The 22,936-nt window shown below is 42.5% G+C and overlaps 1 protein-coding gene across 1 annotated transcript in view; it reads right to left on the bottom strand.

Annotated features, from left to right (window-relative positions):
- Positions 1–22,936, bottom strand: part of PHEX (phosphate regulating endopeptidase homolog X-linked) — a 208,832-nt gene that overhangs the window by 90,047 nt on the left and 95,849 nt on the right. Inside the window, exon 12 of the mRNA XM_027534507.1 lies at positions 19,886–19,987. Within this exon, the coding sequence (XP_027390308.1) occupies positions 19,886–19,987 (102 nt within the window). The remainder of the gene's footprint in view (positions 1–19,885; positions 19,988–22,936) is intronic.

The following is a 22,936-nucleotide window of genomic DNA, read 5'->3' as shown; positions in this document are numbered from 1 at the left end:
ATGCACCCTAAAGAAGATAACCACTATTCTGACCTCTATCTCCACAGATTAGCTTTGCCAGTTCTTGAACTTCAAAAAGAAGTGTGTACTCTTCTGTGTCTGGCTTCTTTCATGTCAACATTACATCTGTGAAATTCATCTGTGTTTTGTGTAGCAGGAGTTGAGATATTATAGTTTAATATATTCATTCCTGTCTTCAAGGAGTTCACAATCTGACACATGGAGAATGGAAGGCAAAAACGAAACAAAAAACTAGAAGAATGCAGAGGATAGGATGGGATGGGATGGATTCAGATAGGATGGGAAAAAGGGAAGGACCTTGTGGAAACGACATCTTCAAAAAGGAGATTTCATAGCTAGACACAATTAACAACAATAGAAATAACATATTTTAATAATAACAAAACTAATGTCTTTGTTGAACTTTAACTATGGATCGGGTACTGGGCCAAGTGCTTCACTTCCTCATCAGATTCAAATTTATTTTACTACAGCACTATCAGATGAGTGGCGGGAGACAGATAAAAGGAAATACAACCCAAAGCCATCCTCTGCCTTCACAGTTCAGACTTGGTCATTTATTCTGGGATGCCCATGGGGTACACTCTGGAAACAAATTTTAGGTTTTTCTTTGCTCTAATTCTTAAAAGGCAATCTAGGGAAGGAAATCAGAAAGGCCCCCTATACTGAAGACAAAGCAATATGCCACAGCCCAGGGACAACGTGGGCTGTTTGTAAACAGCAGAGTAAATGTCATCATCAATTATTCATCATTCAACAAAGCCAATAAGTAACCACTACACAAAACCACTTGGACTTCCCCAGTGGCTCAGCGGTAAAGAATCAGCCTGACAATGCAGGAGCCAGAGGAGATGCAGGTTCAGCCCCTGGGTCAGGAAGATCCCTGGAGGAGGACATGACAACGCACCCCAGTATTCTTGCCTGGAGAATCCCATGGACAGAGAAGCCTGGTGGGCTATAGTTCATATGGTCACAAAGAGTTGGACACAGCTAAAGCAACTTAGCATGTGCACATCCAATATCACTTAATTCTTACTCAAACTTTAGCCCAACAAGAGAAGAAAGCAGCAAGATGTTGCTCAAAACCCTGAGAGTAGGAAGGCTATCCCACGTTGGTAAGCTACGGCCTGCAAGCCAAATTCAAACTGTTGCCTGATTTTGCAAATAAACTTTTACTGACACACATTCACATCCATTTGTTCACAGAATGTCTAGAGCTGTATTCGTGTGACAACAGTAAGATTGAACAGTGTGGCAGAGACCATATGGCCTGCAAAACCCATAATATTTACTATCTGGTCCTTTAAGTGAGAAGTTTGCCAACTCCTGCTCTCCACTCTCACTAGTCAATCTGTGGCCCATGGGCCACAGGCATCAGCCTCGCCTGAAAACTCACAAGAAATGCAAAATCTCAGGCCCTCCTCCAAACTTATTAAGAATCTGCATTTTCACAAGGCCCCTGGGAAAGTGGTGTACACATTCAAGTTTGAGCAGCAGTGATCTAATAAGGCTCTGCTTCTCAAAATTGGCTGCTTGTTGAAATTGCCTAAGGAGTTTTATTTTGTTTCTCAAAATACCAATAGCCTGGGTCTAAGGTAACACTAGGCTGAAAAGTTTGCAAGAGCTTCCAGCTCTTCCTCACAAGGTCATATGGTACCCTACACAGCTCTCATTCTCATCAGATGCTGACAGAGAACACTCAAATAAGCACCCAATGATTAGGCAGGGTTTGGCAAGTGAGGAGAGAAGATCGGAGGGAAAGGATGCTCTCCTTCCTCTTCTACTCTGTCAAGTTTTCTCATTTCAAGATTTCCCTCTCTCTCACAAGCTCCTTTTCTGTGAACAATTTTTAATGGCAATGAGAAATTACTTAGGACAACTTATAGGGCCTCTTTAGAATATGACTTTTTACAGATCTATACAAACCACTTTGCCAAATCTTACTTTTCATTTTCAAAAGCCTGAAAGAACAAAAAGAACTATTCCATACACCTGTCCTGTAAATTCATTTTATAACTTAACATGAGAATTAAGCAAAGGCTCTTTTCTGCAGCCCTGAAGGACACAGCATCAGCACTGTCCTTGACTCTGCTCTGCTTTGGGACAGGTCCATTCAGCTCATTATTTAATCCTTACAAACCCCTGCAAGGAGACTCTTAACCTGCACAGTGATTTCAGTGCTGGCAATGCCAGAATACACCAAAGGCAGCAGATCTGTCCCCTTTACCTTTGGTCGGCAAGGACACAGAGCAAAGCACAGCCCTATCCAATGCCAAGGGTCTTCGGTTGTAACGTACAGGAAGTCAGAACCCTACGTTCATCAGTGAATTTAAAACGCTCCCTCTCATCTTATATAAAAATAAACTCTAAGTGGTTTAAAGATCTAAATACAAGACATGACACCATAAAACTCCTAGAAGAGAACATAGGCAAATATTCTCTGACATAAATCACAGCAATGCTTTCCTAGGTCAGTCTCCCAAGGCAAAAGAAATAAAAGCAAAAATACACAATTGGGACCTAACCCAATTGAAAAACTTCTGCACAGGAAGCTATCAACAAAACAAAAGGACAATATACAGAATGGGAGAAAATATTTGCAAACAATGCAACCGATAAGGGATTAATCTCCAAAATACACAAACAGCTCAAGCAACTCAGTATCAAAAAAACAAACGATGCAATCAAAACCTGGGCAGAAGACATTTCTCCATAGAAGACATACAGATGGCCAGTAGGTACGTGAAAAGATGCTCAACATTGCTAATTATGAGAGAAATGCAAGTCAAAACTACAATGAAGTATCACCTATCACCAGTCAAAATGATGGAGAAAAGGGACCCTCCTACACTGTTGGTGGGAATATAAACTGGTGCAGCCAATATGGAGAACAGTATGAAGTTCCTTAAAAAACTAAAAATAGAGTTACCATATGATCTATCAATCCCACTCCTGGACATATATCTGGAGAAAACTCTAATTTGAAAAGATCCTTGCACCCAATGTTCATAGCAGCACTATTTACAATAGTCAAGACATGGAAGCAACCTAAATGCCCACTGATAAATGAATGGATAAAGAATATATGGTGTGTATATACAATGGAATATTAATCAGTCATAAAAAAGAATGAAATAATGCCATTTGCAGCAACATGAAGAGAGATTATAATACTAAGTGAAGTAAATGAGACAAAGGGAAATAACATGATATCACTTATGTGTGGAATCAAAAAAATGATATAAATGAACCTACTTACAAAACAGAAATATACTCATAGACATAGCAAAGAAACTTATAGTTACCAAGGGGGAAAGGGAAGGGGAATAAATCAGAAGCTTGAGATTAATAGATACACACTACTATATACAAAGTAGATAAACAACAAGGATCTACTACATATTGCAGGGAACTATATTCAATATTTTGTAATAACATATAATGGAAGAGAATCTGAAAAGGAATATACACACACACACACACATAAATGTTCATAGCGGTTTTTCTTGTAACAGCCCCAAACTGGAAACTGCTCAGATGTCCTTCAACAGTTGAATGGTTTAAATAAACAGTCATGCATCTGTATCATGGGATACCACTCAACAATAAAAAGGAACAAATTATTAATACATACCACAAGCTGGGGACAGATCTACAGGAAACTATACCGAGGTGGGGAAAAGTTTATCTCAAGAGGGTAAAGACAGCATGATTCTTTTATGCAGTATTTTGAAATGTTAAACTTCAGAAATGGAGAACTGCTTAGTGATTCAGGGGTAGGGATGGGAAGTGGGTATATTATAAAATGGTAGCGCAAGGTGCTGGAACTATTTAGTGTCTTGACTGTGGTGGTGGGTACATAAACCTGCATGTGATAAAACTGTATAATGTACACAGAGTAAAACTGGGGAAATGTGAAGGTCTGTGGATTATATTAATGTCAATTTCCTGGTTATGACCTATATTGTAGTTTTTCAAAATGTTGCCACTGAAGGAAACTGGGTAAAATGTACATGGGATCTCTCTTTATTTCTTACAACTGCTTATGAATCTAAAATTATCTCAATAAAAAATTCAGATTAAAAAGATATGGTATATAGATACAATGCAACATTACTCAGTCAAAAAATAAAAGAATGAAATATTGCCATTTGCAGGCAGTAACATGGATGGACCTAGAGAATATCATACTAAGTGAAGCAAGCCAGAGAAAGACGAATAGCATATGATGTCACTTATACATGGATTCTAAAAAATAATACAAATGAATTTATTTACAAAACAGATTCAAACTTGTGGTCACCAAAAGGGAAAGGTAAAAGAAGTGGGATAAACTAGGAATATGAGACTAACAGATATATACTACTATATATAAAATAGATAATAGTGTTAGTCACTCAGTCGTGTCCGACTCTTTGCGACCCCATAGACTGCAGCCTGCCAAGCCCCTCTGTACATGGAATTCTCCAGGCAAATGTACTGGAATGGGTTGCCACTTCCTTCTCCAGAGAGATCTTTCTGACCCAGGGATCAAATCCAGGTCTGCATTGCAGGCAGATTCTTTACTGTCTGAGCCACCGGGGAAGCCCAAAATAGATAAACAACAAGGATTTACTGTATAGCACAGGGAAATATAATCAGTGTCTTAAAATAACCTGTAATGGAAAAGGATCTGGAAAAAATGTGTGTAACCGAATCATTTTGCTGTATACCTAAAACTAACAGAATATTATAAATCAACTATACTTCAATTTTTTTTTAAAGCACAGGACTTCCCTGTGGTCCAGCAGTTAAGAACCTGCCTGCCAATGCATGGGACATGGGTTCCATCCCTGGGCCGGGAAGATCCCACATGCCACAGGACAACTAGGCCCATGTGCTCTGGAGCCCACGCTCTACAACAAGAGAAGCCATCACAATGAGAAGCCCACACCCCACAATGAAGAGGAGCCCCCCTCTCACCACAACTGGAGAAAGTCCCAGGGCAACCAAAAATAAAATAAATAAAGTACAGGGAGTCAGTGTCAAGAGTGTGTAAACTGAAAATTAAGTTTATTTACTAAGAAACTCAAATGTAAAACTGGGAAAAATGATTTGTCTACTAGGATGGGGTTGGGTCCCTTCTGACTTAGTCCAGTTCTAGGCCCTAACATGTATTAGGTATTTCTTATACCTATGCAGGAAGGTTTCACAGACTGAGGCTGAATCCTTTAGGCATCACAGTTCGACAATAATTAGGTTTACTCAAACAGTTCTCTAAGTCACTGTGTTAATATATGCTGGGTTTGAACTAGGAAAAGAATAAGTCAGTAATATGAAACATGTTAACCGATCTAACAGGAAAACAGGGGGAAATTTTAATGATACTTGGGGGTCAGGTGTTAAAGAGCAGGTAAAGGTAGTTCAAAATTCTCTATTGTAAACAATGAAAAACTGAACACAGATGAGAAAGGCAAAGGATACAGATTGTAGGTAGGCAGTGGCCAAAGACGGCTGCCAACCATGCCTTCCTTCCCTGTGTGCTCACACTGGTCCTCATATCAAGAGAGGGAGTCTTTCTCCCGCCCTCAAATATGAACTGGCTGTGTCCCTGACCTTGACCAAAAGAATGTAACACAAGAAACATTCTGGGGCTTCTAAGACCAGAACTTAAGAAGACTGTCAGTTTCTGCTTCCTGCCTCTTGGAGACTAAGAGCACCACACCGCCCTTCTGGAGAAAGATGCCCCATAAGGAACACTGAGGCGTTAGGCACGAATAAAGAAGCCACCTCACGTGTTCAGCCATAGCCACCGTCTAACTGCATCTGCCTGACACACTCCAGATGAGATCAGCTGAAGAGCCACCTATCTGAGCCCCAGCCAACCCGGAGAATCACGAGAAATAATAAAATGCTTGGTGCTCGAAGCCAGCAGGTTTTGAGGCGGTTTGTTACACAGCTGTAGACAACCCAAACATAGACCACTGCAGCAGGTGGGTCATTCTCCCCGCACAGAGAGAAGTAAAACCTGCCCTCTTCCCTCTGGCCAATTGACAGACCCAGAATCAAAACAGAACAAAACCCCAAAATTCTCTTTGAGGAATCAATCCTTCCATAAAATCCTTTTTTTTTTTTTTTTTTTGGTAAGGAATTTTGTTCATTTGAAATGTTAAGAATGATAAATATTTCAAATCAAAATGAGGAAATTCCCTGGTGCTCCAATGGTTAGGGCTCAGCACTTCCACTGTTATGACCTGGGTTCAATCCCTAGTGGGGGAACTAAGATCCTGCAAGCTGTGTGGCACGGCCAAAAAATTAATTAAGTAATTACAAATGAAAAAATAATACAGAATAAATTAATTTAAAAAATTTTAAATCAAAATGAAATTGATTTTGCACAGCTGTCAGCACCTCTATCAGAATATTTTGGTTGTGCCATTTCTTCCTACTACTGCTTCCTCCAACTTTTCCAACCCCAAATCTTTACCTTTTTCCCAGTTTCTTTTACTCTTTCTTCTCTTGGTATCAGGTTGTTTCTCCAGCTCATCAGTGAGATTCTGTCAGAAGTGGATTTGCTATCACGCCCGCAAGCCCGCCTTTACCCAGCTGTGCTAGGGTCTAGAAAATGACAACTCAGAACACCAGGTTAAATACAATCTCTCTCTCTTCACCCGTTTTCCACTATCTGCCTGTCCGGCTCTCAGGTTATTAATGGAACTGCCATTCCTGTACGACTGACGGAGCAGGGCCAGCAGCCAGATAAGAGGGGAGCCACTGACAGCAGCAGACACAGGCCCAGACATAGCAGATAAGTAGACACGTCGTGGCTATTAGTTTCATCTTAGGCCAAAGAGAAGAAGCATCACAAAATAAACACAGAGAACTCAAACATCTCTAACGAACTGTTTTCCCATGAAATTAAAAACCAATATTTCTAAACTGATTCTTATCAAACCAAACTAAACATGTATTTGTTAGCGAATTCCTAACATACTCAATTTGCATTTGGACCAAAAAGGAATAAAGACAGGCATTAAACCTCTCCCCCGCTCCATCCCATGAATAAAAGTAATAAATAGGCTTCATAATTTTTAAAAAGCAGCTCTCTCCCCTGGGCCTCTGGAATTTCAGTCTGAGGCTATCACAGCATGTTCCAATTTATTTCAAAGTCCTACAACCACTAAGTCCCACAAGCCAAAATAACCCTTAATATTACACTTAAACATTAAACACTGTTACAGTATCACATTTAAACTATTACTGCTTGTTCATATTGTTAAAATTTTTTGAATATTTACTATTGCAAGTTCATCTATTAACATAGTCCCATTGTTAAAAGTTAGTTCCATTTCTTGATACTAGCATTAATTTTTTTAATGTATGGCAGGGTCATGCACTAGTCCTATACTTCTTTATATTCTTGATGAGAATACAACACTGCAAAAATTTCAAACATCACAGAATATATTACATGTATATCCACTGACATGAGCGAGTGCCCCTTACAAATGATAATTCACATAAACTTCTCACTCAAACTTCTGCAAATCTGCTTATTACTGAAATTCTGTCTTTCAATTTGGTAATGAGTCTCTCCCCTCTCCCACAACAATGACAACAACAGCAAAAAATTAATATATTGCTCATTGGTAGAACTAATTAAGGCAATGATTTATAAATTATTCAAAACAGTCTGTGATTAAATAAAAATCAAACATTAAAGAGGATATCCTGTGTCAGGGAACAAAGATGCTATCAGAAACAACTAGAGTCAAAGACAAGATGGTGGGGGAGTAGATGGACATGGAGAAACAACTGGAGTCATGTCAAAATTCTCTAAAGTAAGAGATTTAAGTTGGCCAAAATGGGATAGTCTGCGCTAAAAAATAATGATTGTCATGAATCTAAACAGATCAAATACATAAAATTCCCTGGGTCAGGGCTTCCCTGGTGGCTCAGATGGTAAAGAATCTGTCTGCAATGCAGGAGACCCAGGTTCATTCCCTAGGTTGGGACAATCCCCTGGAGGAGGAAATGGCATCCCACTCCAGTATTCTTGCCTGGAGAAGTCCATGGACAGAGGAGCCTAGCAGGCTATAGTCCATGGGATCGCAAAGAGCCAGACACAACTGAGCCACCAACACTTTCACTTTCCCTGAGTTTATCATGATATTTAAAAATGAAACTCTTTTGGTACCTTTGGAGATAGTAAGGCATGAACTCATTGCGAAAATCCATAAATAAAAAGACATTTATGCTGCCTTTTGGCAGTTTATATCAGTATAAGTTGTATGTCAGTGTAATCAAGTGGTTTATGAGAGAAAATATTTTTATAGAAATATTTCAGCTAATAAATGCAGAAAGAATGCCAGAACTGGAAAATCACCCACTGCAATTCCTACTGAACTCATATATCTATGCACTGTACCAATGACCAGTTAAATGACTTAAAGAGCAGTTTTCAACCCTGGCTGTATATTTGTACCTCCTGGGGAACTTTAAATACTGATACCTGGGTCCCAACCCCAGAGAGTCTGAGCTCATTGGTCTGGGGTGTGGCCTGAGCATTTGGATTTTTTAAGCTCCACAAGAGTGATGTGAAGGTACAGTCAAGAAAGAGGACCACTGCCTATCATGAAAGGTTGATGGGTAAGTTAAAAATGAAGGACTGATCTGATAATTCTTGAACCCACTAATCAACCTTTTCCTTGGAAGTGGAACAAAACAGCACCATGTGCCTCTTGGTGGGCTGCATAGGAGGCACACAGCGCTGCTCGTGAAGTCTTGCACCAAAAGAAAATTGAACCTGAATCTAATCAGACCTCTAGATTGAACCCCCAATTTACAAGAAATGCGAGGGACAGAAGAACATGTTAAAAGACAAGGGTAGTATATCATCAGCCAACAGTGCTGAAAATTCTTCCAGACAAATAGCACAATGTCTTCTATAAATCAATTTCATGGATAAAAGTGAATGGAGGTTAGGACTTCCCCAGTGGTCCAATGGTTAAGACCCCACACTCCCAATGCAGAGGGCATGGGTTTGATCCCTGGTTGGGGAACTAAGATCCCACATGCCACACAGCGTGGCCAAGAGAAAAAAAGCAGGGAAGCTTTTAAAACTTTTAAAGCCTTAAAAACAGATATACATCATCTCATCCTTTTTAGTCCATTCCCCCACTTATAGCCTCAGAAGGAGAAAAACAAACCATTTTAGCATTTCTGATAGGTCTTTCCTGTCCCCTCTTAACATCAAAGTGTTTATTTATAACTGAAAAACTCTACCCCCCAAATACAGATTATTGCATTGAAGTGACCCCTGGAAATCAGTCCTGAATATTCATTAGAAGGACTGAGGCTGAAGCTGAAACGCCAATACTTTGGCCACCTGATGCAAAGAACTGACTCATTTGAAAAGACCTTGATGCTGGGAAAGATTGAAGAAAGATTGAAGAAAGATTGAAAATGGGAGGAAAAGGGGATGACAGAGGATGCGATGGTTGGATGGCATCACCAACTCAATGGACATGAGTTTGAGTAAACTCCGGGAGTTGATGATGGACAGGGAGGTCTGGCGTGCTGCAGTCCATGGGGTCACAAAGAGTCGGACACGACTGAGCGACTGAACTGAACTGAACTGACCCCTGGAAGGGAAGAACTGTGGTCCCTGGTTCATTCCTGGCTCATTCAGAACCCAACATGGCTTCCCTTCTTAAAAGTTTTAAGAGGATGATGACAACATTTTGGAACTAGACAGAGGTGGTGGTTGCACAAAATTATGAAAGTACTCAATCCCACTGAGTTATACACTTTAAAATGCTTAATATATTATGTGAATTTTACCTCAATTAAAAAAGGGAAAAAGGAGGCAAAGCTAGGGGAGAAAAGAACTATGAGACAGAAATGGTCAAGATTTGAAGGCTGTTTAGAAGACAGACTCAACAGGATTTGAGTGCTTCCAGTTAGTTGGCTGGGAAGTAAAATGGAGATTTCTAGTTTGGGAGTCTGAAGAGCTGGCTGTAACCCACAGACTGACTTAATCTCCACTGAGAATAACACAGGACCAAAAAAGGAATGGGAGCCCAATGAATGTTCGATTTCCTCAAGTTCCCACTTTTTTAACAGGACAATAAAGCAGAAAATCACAGAACACCCTAAATATAGTGTAATTGGATCATATCAAGGCATTGCTAAAATGTCTTTTGATCTCCTTGTAAGCAAAATGGATAAATCAGATGACAGCTCCGTGAAGCTGTTCAAAGTAGAATAACTGGACTAAAAATCCATTGCTTAGTGAACTGATAGGCACCTAACAAAAGACCTGCCACAGAGCAGGTTCTCTATGAATCTGCTCAATAGATTCTAAAGACTCCGAAGGATGAGTGAATAGGGACATTCCAGTCCTATTGTGTGAGAATGCTCATTAATAACCCAGAAAAACGATCAAACCAAAAAGTGGATTCATCTGGGACTTCCCTTGTTGTTCAGTGGTTAGGACTTGGCACTCTCACTGCCATGACCCCAGGTTCAATCCCTGGTTGAGAAACTAAGATCCCACAAGCTGTATGCATAGTAAAGACCAAAAAAAAGTAGACTTACTAAATTATGAATGATATAAAGGTAGAGACATTGAATAACAGATTTGAGATTTTTAAAGGTCTTTCGAGATGCCATTCTATGGAATTAATCCTAAATTTTGGGGGAAAGCATTATGCACAAGATGTTTATCATAGTAATATCAATAATAGCACAACCTAAATACCCAACTATGGGGAAACATTTAAGTGATCTCCTGTATAACCACTGGAAGACTATGCAATAACAGTGAAAATTCTTTTATAAAGACTATGAAAAAAAGAAGAAAGAAAGAAAAAAAAGACGGTGCAATAACAAGAGAAATGCTTAAAATATGAGAAAAAAGAAAGAATCAAATTTATATATACAGCATTTTTCAAGCCTATGCATAGGGAAAAAATACAAAGTGATATATCAAAATGTTAGCAGTGGTTATGTTCGTGTGATGGCACTAGCAATAATTTTCTTTCTACTGTTATACTCTACCTTCAAGATTTTCTTTAACAAGCATAGATTTTTGCAGCAAAAATAATAAACATACAGGAGATCCAGAAACATACACTTTTTAAAAACCAGAGCCATGACCAAAGCTAAATGGATTTTTAATATGAATTAATGTAAAGTTCTAGGATGAGGGTTTAAACAAAATGCCAAGCTTATGACAGGAGCAATAGGGCTTAACGACACTTCTTGTGGGATTTAAAAAAAAAAAAAAAAAGACCTAGAAATTAACTGACTGTAAATTCGTTATGAGCCAAGAGTGACATGACTGAGGGGAAAAGATAGCCATAATATAAACTTCTGATTTCCAATATAATTTGTATGCAAAACAAAGGCAGTAATAATATTCCCATTGTGCTGTGAGAGTTGGACCATATCTAGAATATTGTGTTCAGCTTTGAACTTGAGCTTTCAAAAAAGATGTTGAAAAGCTGGAGAGCAGCCAGCAGGATGAGGCATCAGAAGCACAGCAGAGAGCAGTGAATCCCACACTCTGGCAGCTTCAGAATCACCCCGAGGGCTTACTAAAACGCAGGTTCTTAGGTCTCCTCCCAGAGTTTCCGATTCTATAGATCTGGGGTGGCGCCGAGAATCTGCGTTTTCAGCTAGTTCCTAAGTGAAGTCCACGCCACTGGCCTGAGGACCATACTTAGAGACCCACTGGCCCTGTGGATAAAAGCACAGACTCTGAAACCAGACTGCCAGGGATTGAGTTCCAGCTCTTCCACCTACTGGCTATGTGACCTTGAGCAAGCTTGCTTGCCCTCTCTGTGCCACAGTTTTCTCACCTGTAAAATGAAACAACTTGAGCATCCTCATACAGGCATCATGGTTTTGATGTAGTTAATATATATGAAGTATTTACAACATCTCCCTGGTATATTAGGCTTATTAATTAAAGAGGAACATGAGAGATGTTCTATCCGATACAGGAAAACATTTAAACATCTCCAAACACTGGAAGGGCTTTCATGTGGAAGGTATATTCCACAGAGCTCCTGGGGACAGATATGAAGTCTAAGGGTGGAAGTGCCCAAGAAGGAACCTTCGTATCCATAACAAGAAGGACTATTTTAGAAGCTGGAGCAACAATGGAGTGGGTGGCCTGGGTGGCTTCTGAGTGTCCCAGTACTCACTCAGGGAGGAACTACTGAAAACTCTGGGGGTGAGGCTTGGCCATCTGGGTTTTAACAAGCCCTCCAGGGGGTGCCACAGCAACTCAAGTATGAGAACCAGTGGCATCTAACACTGTCCAAAACAACATTCCACAAGGCTTTATCTAGAACACCAAAACTCAATTAAAGTAACCTCACTCCAACAAGGTATCAGGTAATTATATGCCTCTGGTAACTATGTGCAGCAAACCGCTGCTGCTGTTTAGTCGCTCAGTCGTGTCTAACTCTGTGACCCCATGGACTGTAGCCCGACAGGTTCCTCTGTCCATGGAGAGGGTAGCCATGCCCTTCTCCAGGGGATCTTCCCGACCCAGGGATCGAACCCACGTTTCCTGCTTGGCAGGTGGATTCTTTACCACTGAGCCACCTGGGAAGCCCTTGCAACAAACTCCTACTTACACCAAATATTTGCTTTTGCATTTAAAAAGTGTATCACAAAGATAACACTGAACTTGTTCAAAACAAGAAAATCTAAAATCCACAGAGAAAAAAGCAAGGTACTCCTGTCCCATCACCCTCTCAGGAGGGGCTGCTCACTATTAAGTGCCCTGAAGGGACTACAGAGAAGGACAGTGTTCTGAAAAAAAAAGCATTAAAGCATCTAAAGGTTAAGAGGGCCCTCAGAGGGAAACACAACAGCCCGGACACATGGAACCTATTTTCCCACCTCTCAGCAGCCAGTGTGGCCAAAGTCCCCCCTCCTGCTCAGGACAACAGCTTGGGAGAGACAGCTGAGCACACTTGGAGAGTCTCATGCTCCAGGCACTCTTCTAACTACTTCAGGTATATTAACTTCTCATGACAAATCTCTGAGGTAGGTACTGATCTCACCATTTTACAGATGTGAAAACTGAGGGTTGTAAAAGTTAAGTCATTCCACAGCTAATAAGTGGCAAGCATGGGCTCTGAGCCACAGCAGTCTTTCTCTAGTCTGAAGGCTTCTGTACCGTACTTTCTGTTGGGGCCAGTGAGGCAGAGAAGGGACAAGTGGGAAGGCCACTACCTTGGCCTGACTGTGTGCATGACAGAGACAGAGAGACACAGAGCCAGAGAGTGTCAGCAAGCTCAAGATGGTAGCCAGTGTGAGCCCGTGATCCAGGCGAGGTGGGGGGAGACCAAAAGATGTTTCAGCTGCCACTTTGTCAGTCCCTGTGTGTTCCTGGGCAAGCACCGGCATGGATGCACAAACTGGCGTGACGGCAATCTTAAGCACCTACGCACACAGGCTTGAACCTGTCACAGGCAAGAGTGAGGAGACAGTTTGACAAAAGCCCTTCCCTTCCTTTTCTTCCACAAAGCAATTTAAAAGGAATATGTGAGATGAGGCAGGAGTGAAGGTAGCAAAGGAAAGTGACAGCTGGAGGCAAAGTTGTTGGGGTTGATAAGGAAGGAAGAGCCAAAGGAGCCACGCTCCCCGGCAGCAGGAACGAGGGCTGTGACAGGGGACAAAGGTAAGCATGGGCACTCCCCATGTCAGTGCCCTCACTCAGGCTGTGTGGGCTCAGAGATTCCTCCTCTAGACCCACAGAATCGCTCTGTGTCTCCATCACATGAACACTTCTCTCCATCGTCTCGGAATCCCTATCACTGTTGTGCTCTCCTAGAAGGGTGCAAACATCAGCTCATCTCTGAATCTGCAGCTCCGAGTCCAGTACCTGGCCCGCTGTCGGTTCTGGATACGTGTGCAGGACTGAATGTACTGAAGCAGTGCTCGCATCCAGATGCAGTGACATGCGCTGTCACCTTAAGGAGAGGGAGGACAGGAAAAGTCACACCCCAGAGGCTGTCTCCTAGGTGGGAAGCCCCCAGGTGCAGATCCCAAGACAAGGACTAAACGGCAAGCAGTTCATCTGGGACATGAAAGAGACACCAAACACTACGAGAGGACAGGTGAAGGCCATGAAGAAAGACACACTCCACTGAGCCTATCTCATGGAGCCAGCGGGAGCAAGTGCAGAGCACACTCACGGGAGGAAGAAGCTGTGGCAACCCCCATCAACCACAGCAATCGTCAGCTCCCCAGTCTGCTGAGCCCTCTGTGGGAGTGGCCTAGCACACTCCAGTGGGAAGACAAAGCTGTGGGGGAAATACAGGTGCTGGCAGGTGAAGTCAGAGAGATGAGCAGTGAAACAGTAATGGCAAGGGCAGAGGGTTCCCCTTCCCCAGCTCACCAGGCCTGGGGTGGTCCTGAAAATCTGCATGTCTAATGAGTCCTCAGTGAGGCTGCTGCTGGTGGTCTAGAAGCACACCCTGAGAATCACTGGGCTTGGATGTGGGCAGGATACCCGCATGGGTGGTAAAGACCAGATGTTGTTGTTGCTCTTTAGGCACTAAGTCACGTCTGACTCTCTGCAACTCCATGGACTGTATCCCGCTAGGCTCCTCTGTCCATGGGGATTCTCCAGGCAAGAATACTGGACTGGATTGCCATTTCTTTCTCCAGGAGATCTTCCCGACCCAAGGATCGAACCCACGTCTCCTGTTTAGCAGATGGATTCTTTATTGCTAAGCCACCTGGGAAGCCCCAAAAGACTGGATATACCTGGGGCAATTCCAATAACTAGATCTGGGCAGAGACTAAAGATAAAGGAAACCAGATTTACACCCCAAAATATGCCTCTTTGACATAAAAATTATTTTGAGCTGAAGGCAACTAGGCAATTGAGAAGCAACAGATACAAGAAAAGCTCCTGCCCTCCCCCAATTTTCGTAAAAGGAGGAGATAACTTTCTAAAGATGTCCCTCCTGCCGCCTCTACCAGGGAGGACAAAAGGGAATCATTGAGACAACTTGAGACACTGTAGGCCTGAAGACAGCAGCAGGAGACTCCATATAACAGTCTACTAACTAGCCCGTATCTATCATTAGTTTTCCCATGTATTTACAGTCCCACCATCTGCCACTTTTGGAAGGCTAAAATTACTTTCCCTTTTTCCTTCTCTTGTTGCTCAGTCATGTCCAACACTTTACAATCCCATGGACTGCAGCATGTCACGTTTCCCAGTCCTTCACGTGTTTTTCTTCCTATTTCTCTACAAATGTATTGTTCTTCGTTTTAGGTGACACACAAGCCAGAGTTCTAAGCCACTTCTCTGAGTTACTCATTTTTCTGAGTTTCTCTCACATGTGTATGAGATATACATGTTACTGAACTTTTGCTTGTTTTTCTTGTGTTAATCTATTTTGTTGTTGTTGTTATATGGACCCCAGTTAAGAACTTAGAAGGATGGAAGGAAAGGTTATTTTCCCTCCCCAACAGAGACAAAGCCAAAGATGTGAGCTCAACTTCTATTTGGCCCTCTGTAGGAAAACTCTTCCCACCGTGCCCAGAGCATGTGCCTGGGAATCACATGCTTATGTCGATAGGACCGTGAGACAGACTTCCTAGAAACCCGCTGTATCTGCTACGGCTAAAATTAAAGCCATTCACAGCCTCCTGAGAATGCTGCAGTCCTAGGAGTTCCCTCAGGGTCTTTTTCTCAAAGGGTGGTGATCTGGTAAGCAAAAGTTGCAGGGGTAAAGAGCACAAACAAATATCTACAAAGAATCCAGCTTTTGGCTGCAGAACTGAATCCAGCTGGAGGTCAGCCAAGTTCCTCCTGCTCTAACACAGGGCTCACCTGCACAAGCCTGGTTCCCGCCTCCAGAGCAGCCAAAGGCAGCGCTATATCCCTTCCTGCAGGCCTCACAAACATTATGTAGTGGGGTGACCTTGTGATTCTCCTACTCTGTTTTGGAAAAGGCAAATCTTCTAGAAGACGCCCCCGAAGTAATTTGTTTCATCTTACACTCATTCAATAGCTATGACAGCTGGAAAAAATTAGCAGGCCTCCAGTCCTTTGCTGCTTGTTTATAATAAGAGCATATGCTTGCAGGGAACATAGAATCCTAAACAAAAATTGGTACTTATTTGACCAGACTAAATTTCCATTTTGAAACCTATGCTGTTGGTTTCACAAAACAAAACCACTCGTGATCTCCTGGGTGGAAAGGCAGGGAGACTGAGATAACAAACCCATCCTTCATTCACAGAAGCAGAGGTTACACTCCCTTACATAACCTGCACACCTCACTCCTTGTTTCTCTTTTACAGTGATCACCCTTAGGAAAGAGCACACAAAGCCGCAGCCCCACACTTCTGTTCTGAGACTGGAGTAACCAGCACAAAAGCCAAGGTGTTAGGCATCTGGACCCTCCCTGCTCAGGAGGCAGGTCACTGGGGAATGCTAAGGTCAACATCCCTTAGGAGGCACTGTAGTTGCAGACCAGAGCCTGATTGTGAAGGAAAGAAAAGCTTCTCCCTATTACAAATCAGAACATTTTTCCAGCTTTCCCAATGGGTTGCCAAGTGACTCAGCACTGGCCCAGTGTGGGCACTATTATTGATGAGAAATCTTCCGCCTGGGTGATATACTGCATACAACACATGCCCAAAGAACAGTGCCAAGTCATACCAGGAAGAGCAGGCGAATTATTCACCTCCACTTCAGATGCAGGCAAATCCTGTCTTAATGCAGGGGCTACTCAGTATCAGAAAGACAAAGCCCCTAAGATAGTCAGAGATTTCCATCTAAGATTCAAGGCATGATTAGGTAAAGCCTCTTCTTTCTTGTTGACTATTAAAAGGCAATCAAATTGAGGACAGCATAGCAAAAAGACAAGAAAAAGAATAATTTTTCAAAAACAACCCCAAAGCAGAAAGCTGCATAAAAGCCTTCAGCTTCCTAAATGTTGTCTTTATGAGTTCTACGAGCTCCACCCAGAGGTCACTGCCAGATCTGCAGGTTCACTTAATTTAGAAAAGAAAATCTCATCTTCTGGGGTCCAGAGCCAGACCTGCCTTGGAAAACTGCTGGAAATTCTTAGACAATGTTCCTTCTTTCTTGCCTTTAATTAAAGGAACTGCTCTGAGCTCTGAAATTCAAGATATGCTCCAGGAGCCTCGTGTCATCCAACAGGACAACTATCTTTGATATTTGCACCTGTCGAGGAACTAGTGTGAGTTCCTGCCAGGCTGAACTCAGCTCAAAGACAGCAGAGTGTTCAAAGAGTACTTTCAGAAGAAAAGGTGAGGGTTCTCCTTGAAATAAAATATAAGACTGGAGAGCAACTCAAAGGGTGAACAAGAATGTGTCTAATATTAGGACTGAGAATAATCCTCCTTCAAGAAGGACCCATGACTACTTGCCCAGAGGGCCCAAGTATAAGGCAACCACTCCCTTACACAACCCCAGAGACAACCCATAAGGCAATCACCAGCCATACTTTTCAAAGAACTGATTGCAGTCCCCATAGCATTCCCTTGGTATCTAGCCATTCATAACCCACACACCTCACTCCAACCCACCCTCCACACCAGTGACTCTCAGTTCACAATGGTTCAGGCTAGGATCAAGAGCTCCCACTGTGCTGTGCTCTCAATTGCCCAGTGTAAGACATGCTTTGTTTCAGATATCATAAGCCAGCCCAGCAACTAAGTGAAGTCTTCAAACAACGACATGTTGGTGCAAAAAGTTTCATCAACCATCTGGAGAGCTTCTCATCACAGCCCGCGTGCTCCTCCTGCCTTCATCAGCATGTACCTAACCTGACTTCCACCCACTCCAGTGTTCTTGCCTGGAGAATCCCAGGGATGGGGGAGGCTGGTGGGCTACCGTCTATGGGGTCGCACAGAGTCAGACACGACTGAAGTGACTTAGCAGCAACCTGACTTCAGACAGATGTGACAGATTCTCAAACGGGAAAAAACAATCAAACTCGCCCTCTATCTTCCTCCAACACCACTGCCCCCCTCCTCCCCCAGCAAGTTCTTTCTTCACTATAAACACTGAAACAGGCTTTTCATGTCTATCGACAAAAATATCTATGGCAATGTTTATTCATCTTAGGAGTATTAAAGCTCTAGAAAATATCTGTGCTAAACCTTGGCACATTCTCATTTCAACAAGGCTAAGCATTCCCAAAATGTTACCCTCTTACTTTGTTAAATAAACTTTATTATGTAGAGTAGTTTTAGTTCAGTTCAGTCACTCAGTTGTGTCTGACTCTTTGCAACCCCACGGACTGCAGCACGCCAGGCTTCCCTGTCAATCACCAACTCCTGGAGCTTGCTCAAACTCATATCCATCGAGTCAGTGATGCCATCCAACCATCTCATCCTCTGCCATCCCCTTCTCCTGCTGCCTTCAATCTTTCCCAGCATCAGGGTCTTTTCTAAGGAGTCAGTTCTTCGCATCAGGTGGCCAAAGTATTGGAGCTTCGGCTTCAGCATCAGTCCTTCCAATGAATATTCAAGACTGATTTCCTTTAGGATTGACTAGTTTGATCTCCTTGAAGTCCAAGGAAGAGTTTTAGGGTCATAGCAAAATTGAGCAGAAAGTACAGAGTTCCGACATAGTGGCCAGCCAGTACATACGCACAACCTCCCCCATTATCAATATCCCCACCAGAGTAGGACATCCATTGCAATTGATGAACCTGCATTGTCACATCGTTATCACCCAGAGTTCACAGTTTACATTATGGTTGATTCTCAGGGCTGCACATTCTATGGGTTTGGACAGATGTACACTCATATGTAACTGTCATTATGGTATCATACAGAGTCTCCTCCCTGCTCTGAAAACCCTTTTCCCCTTTGTCCCTTGACCATAACGCAGAAAAATTTTTTGCTCAGCATGACTCAGTATGACTCTAAGCAGTGTTCCTGAGGCCTGCCAAAGGATGAGAATCACCAAGGAGACTGGTTACAATCACAAATGTTCAGACTGCACCCTCAATCCACTGCGTCAGACCTTGCTAGAGAGGGGCCCGGAAAGTTATAGATGGTCCATGGACCTAAAGAAGAAATGCTCCTAAGTGCAGTCTCCAAGCAGAAGAGCAGCACCTGTTAAGAATATTGCAGGCATTTCCTACCCATGTGAGCTCCAGCTCCATCAGAATACTTAGAATTCAAGATGGGCCCCATTCTTTATTTTCAAACAGCTAGGCTGCTGCTACTTTTCTCACTTATTCCTTTATCTTGCTGCATGGTACCAGAAAGTTTTACAAGGGCAAGCAAGTGTCTGCTTCTATTAGGAAACATGTTTGTATTCCTACACAATGGTCTACCATTTATAAGCACACTATTTGGATCATTTGCACAAAGTGATGGGTCAGGAAGTAGCTCTGCTTGGTTACAGTAAAGTATCTGCCTGAGGACACTAGCGCACGTGGTGCATGGAGCAGAAGGACACACAGCCAGTATGGGTTTTTCTTCTTTGTGCCTTGAGGGCTCTTCTGCCAGCTGCTCCCCCTGGCTCCCCACTGCTCTGCATTCTGCCATAGCCAATGATGGTTTAATGGCAAAATTCGCTGGGCAGCAAGCCATGTGGCTCTTACAGCCGGCAATTAGGAGAGAAGGAAAGGTTGAGTTACAAGGTGTTTGAAAATGCAGTTTGAGTAAGTCAGATCTTATTTTCTCTTACCTCCTGGTAATAAAATCTCCATATTCATCCCAAAACAGATACCTGACTCTGGGGTCATTCGGAGTCAATGGCTCAGTCAATATAAAAATCCACCACACAGTCGATGGGGAGCATGAAAATCCATTAAACCAAAAGTCATATTTTTTTTTCATCCAAAGGAATCCTTACCTTTTCTTTGGCTTTCCTTTTTGTCCCTGCATCCATCCACTCATTTTCTTTCTCCAGCATGTCAATAAAGGCCCATCGAACACCCTCAATCAATTCCTCCATCTATAAGAAAATACCCAAAGAAGCAGGTCAAAACCAAGAAGCCTCAGACAAGGTTTTCTGGGCCACGATAAACAGTCCAATGCTAAACACAGTGGGAAAGAAGCTCCCTTCAGATTCACTACATGCTCTGGCAGAATTTCTTCTTTCAGGGAAATGCCTTTTTTCCCAACTGCTAGAAGAAAACTAACCATTTCTTCCCTTAAGAACAATGTGATGGCCTGGTCGTAAAAGGATTATATGGGAATAGGAATTCACCATAGGTTGTGATTAATAACTTACCTGTAGCTACTAAAGGAGTCCGCCCTTATCAAGGATGCAACTAATTTCACTAAGTTAATAAGAATTTTGGGGAAACAAGCATGGGCTCTGTATTTCAGATCAGTATCACAGAAGAAAGTGAGTGAACCATTGAAAGATATACTGTTAACAGAGAAATAGGTGCGAGAGCCAGCACACTAAAGGATACTCCTCAACATAAATCAGACGTCAGGACCCCAGTTCTCTCCACGTTAGTGCCAGGGGTTAAACCAAATGCTTGGCTGTTCTCTGTCCTCTTCCTACTCCCCTTCTCCTCTCTGACAGCTCTGAAAAGTCTTCTGTTATTTCAAGTCGAAAATGGTAGGTCTAAAGGGGGCTGCTACAGAAATGCTGTCTTCTGAAAGACTTGTTTCAAAGTGTTCCAAGGGTTCGACCACACCCACATTGATGATGTGTTTGCCCTGGCTTTTCCTCCAGCATTTGTGGGTCAACAGAGAAGACTGGGAGAGAGGTGCTAACATTTAACTTCAGCGGCCCACATGGAGCAGTCTGGGGAGGCCCTGCCTGTCTATGGGTACAAATTAACCATAATTCCACTTTCCTACAAAGATGCTTCAGTTTTCCTAATAGGATACTCAAGAAAGAATAAAATACTTGGTTTGGCACCAGAATGAAAATTTTCATTTGCGACTATGGAGTTGTAAATCCATTTTTAGCACTAATTCTAGAAATAAAGAAGTTTAGATGTTTCCTTGGTTCTATAATGAATTGTCAGCATGGAGCTCAAAATAATTTTTTTCTGTTTAATAAGTTTTCAGCTATGTTTTCAGTTCAATAACAGTTGTAAGGGAACGAGAGCTGGAAATCAGTGGGCTGGGTTCCACCGTATGTAAATAAGAACAAACAGCAGATGGAGGGGGGTACTTCACAGTTATTTCTTCCCAACTTAGTAAAAACATTAAAAGAAAAGAAATCTCAACTTGAGATTGGGACATGATGAAGACATGAAATGACAGAAGAGCAAAGGTCCTTTAAAATCATTAAGTCACTCGTTCTCCCTGGGATCTTGAGAAGGGAAGGTGGGCTGGGAGGGGTTTAAAGAATGCTGATGTCATTGCTGCAGGGTGAGACCTGAGCACTGGGAGGTTCAACATCCCCCCCCCCCCACCACGGGTGATTCTAATGTGTAACCAGGATGAAGACTCACTGGTGTAGAAGAAGCCACTTAGGCTACAGATGAGGAAGTTAGGAGTCAAAAGAGCCCATGATCTCTTCCACCCAGCTCTTCCAGCTAGGAAGGGTCAGAGCCTGACCTCAGAGGTAAAGACAGTATTGAGGCCAGGAACTCCTAAATCAGAGGAAATGTTCCTCATAAATCAGAGGAAAACGTCAGAAAGGTAGAAGAAAACCAAGAGATATGCAGCAGTGGCCATTTCAAACCGAAAACCCACAGAAGGAGGATGCTGAAACAAGGAAATCTTCAGGGACTAGATCTTTTGCCTCTGCAGTCACCAGCACCCCTAAGTCTTTATGACATCACTGCAGGGGAGCAAAACTTGCCCCATAAAATATGCCTCTTTCCCATAGCAATTGTTTTAAGCTGGTTATTTTTGGAGGAATAGAAGACAGAGGGGATCTGAAAACGAAATAGCAGTTGCCCTTTTGAAGAAATATCTGTTCATTTGTAAGGGAAATCTCCATTTGTAAGGGTGTCTCCCTCTCTGTACCTGGCAGAGGAGGATGACTGAATCTCCAGAAGGTCTTATCAATGGAGAAGTCATGGGCTTAAATATGCATCACAATCACCCTCCTTTACAGCACTTTTCCCAGTGTTGTCCCATAACTGACGATCCTCAGTCCCAACGTCTTGTCTGTCCCTGAAGATTTAAGGTAAGGCTATGGCCATTTTGGCAAGTTGCTCAGTTTTCCCAGGTCTCTCCCACGTTACTTCCCTTGTGGCTCAGTGGTAAAGAATCTGCCTGCAATGCGGGAGACCTGGGTTCGATCCCTGGGTTGGAAAGATCCCCCAAAGAAGAGAAAGGCTACCCACTCCAGTATTCTGGCCTGGAGAATTCCATAAACTGTATAGTCCATGGGGTTGCAAAGAGCCGGACACCACTGAGCGACTTTCAATTCCCATGTATACACATTATCTAACTTTGTTTCATTTTCTACTGTTATTCTCTCTTAGGGGACTGGAATGTAAAAGTAGGAAGTCAAGAGATACCTGGAATAACAGGCAAGTTTGGCCTTGGAGTACAAAATCAAGCAGGAAAAAGGCTAATAGAGTTTTGCCAAAAGAACGCACTGGTCATAGCAAACACCCTCTTCCAACAACACAAGAGAAGACTCTACACATGAACATCACCAGATGGTCAATACTGAAATCACACTGACTATATTCTTGGCATCTGAAGGTGGAAAAACTCTCTATAGTCAGCAAAACCAGGACCGGGAGCTGACTCTGGCTCAGATAATGAACTGATTATTGCAAAATTCAGACTTAAATTGAAGAAAGTAGGGAAAAGCACTAGGCCATTCATGTATGACCTAATCCCTTATGATAATACAGTGGAAGTGACAAATAGATTCCAGGAATTAGATCTGATAGAGTGCCTGAAGAACTATGGATGGAGGTTCATAACATTGTACAAGAGGTAGTGATCAAAATCATCTCCAAGAAAAAGAAAT

Source organism: Bos indicus x Bos taurus, chromosome X, assembly GCF_003369695.1.
Source record: "Bos indicus x Bos taurus breed Angus x Brahman F1 hybrid chromosome X, Bos_hybrid_MaternalHap_v2.0, whole genome shotgun sequence".
NCBI lineage: Eukaryota > Metazoa > Chordata > Mammalia > Artiodactyla > Bovidae > Bos > Bos indicus x Bos taurus.
The sequence above is the reverse complement of the archived record's forward strand: the minus strand, read 5'-3'. Positions and strand labels throughout refer to the sequence as shown.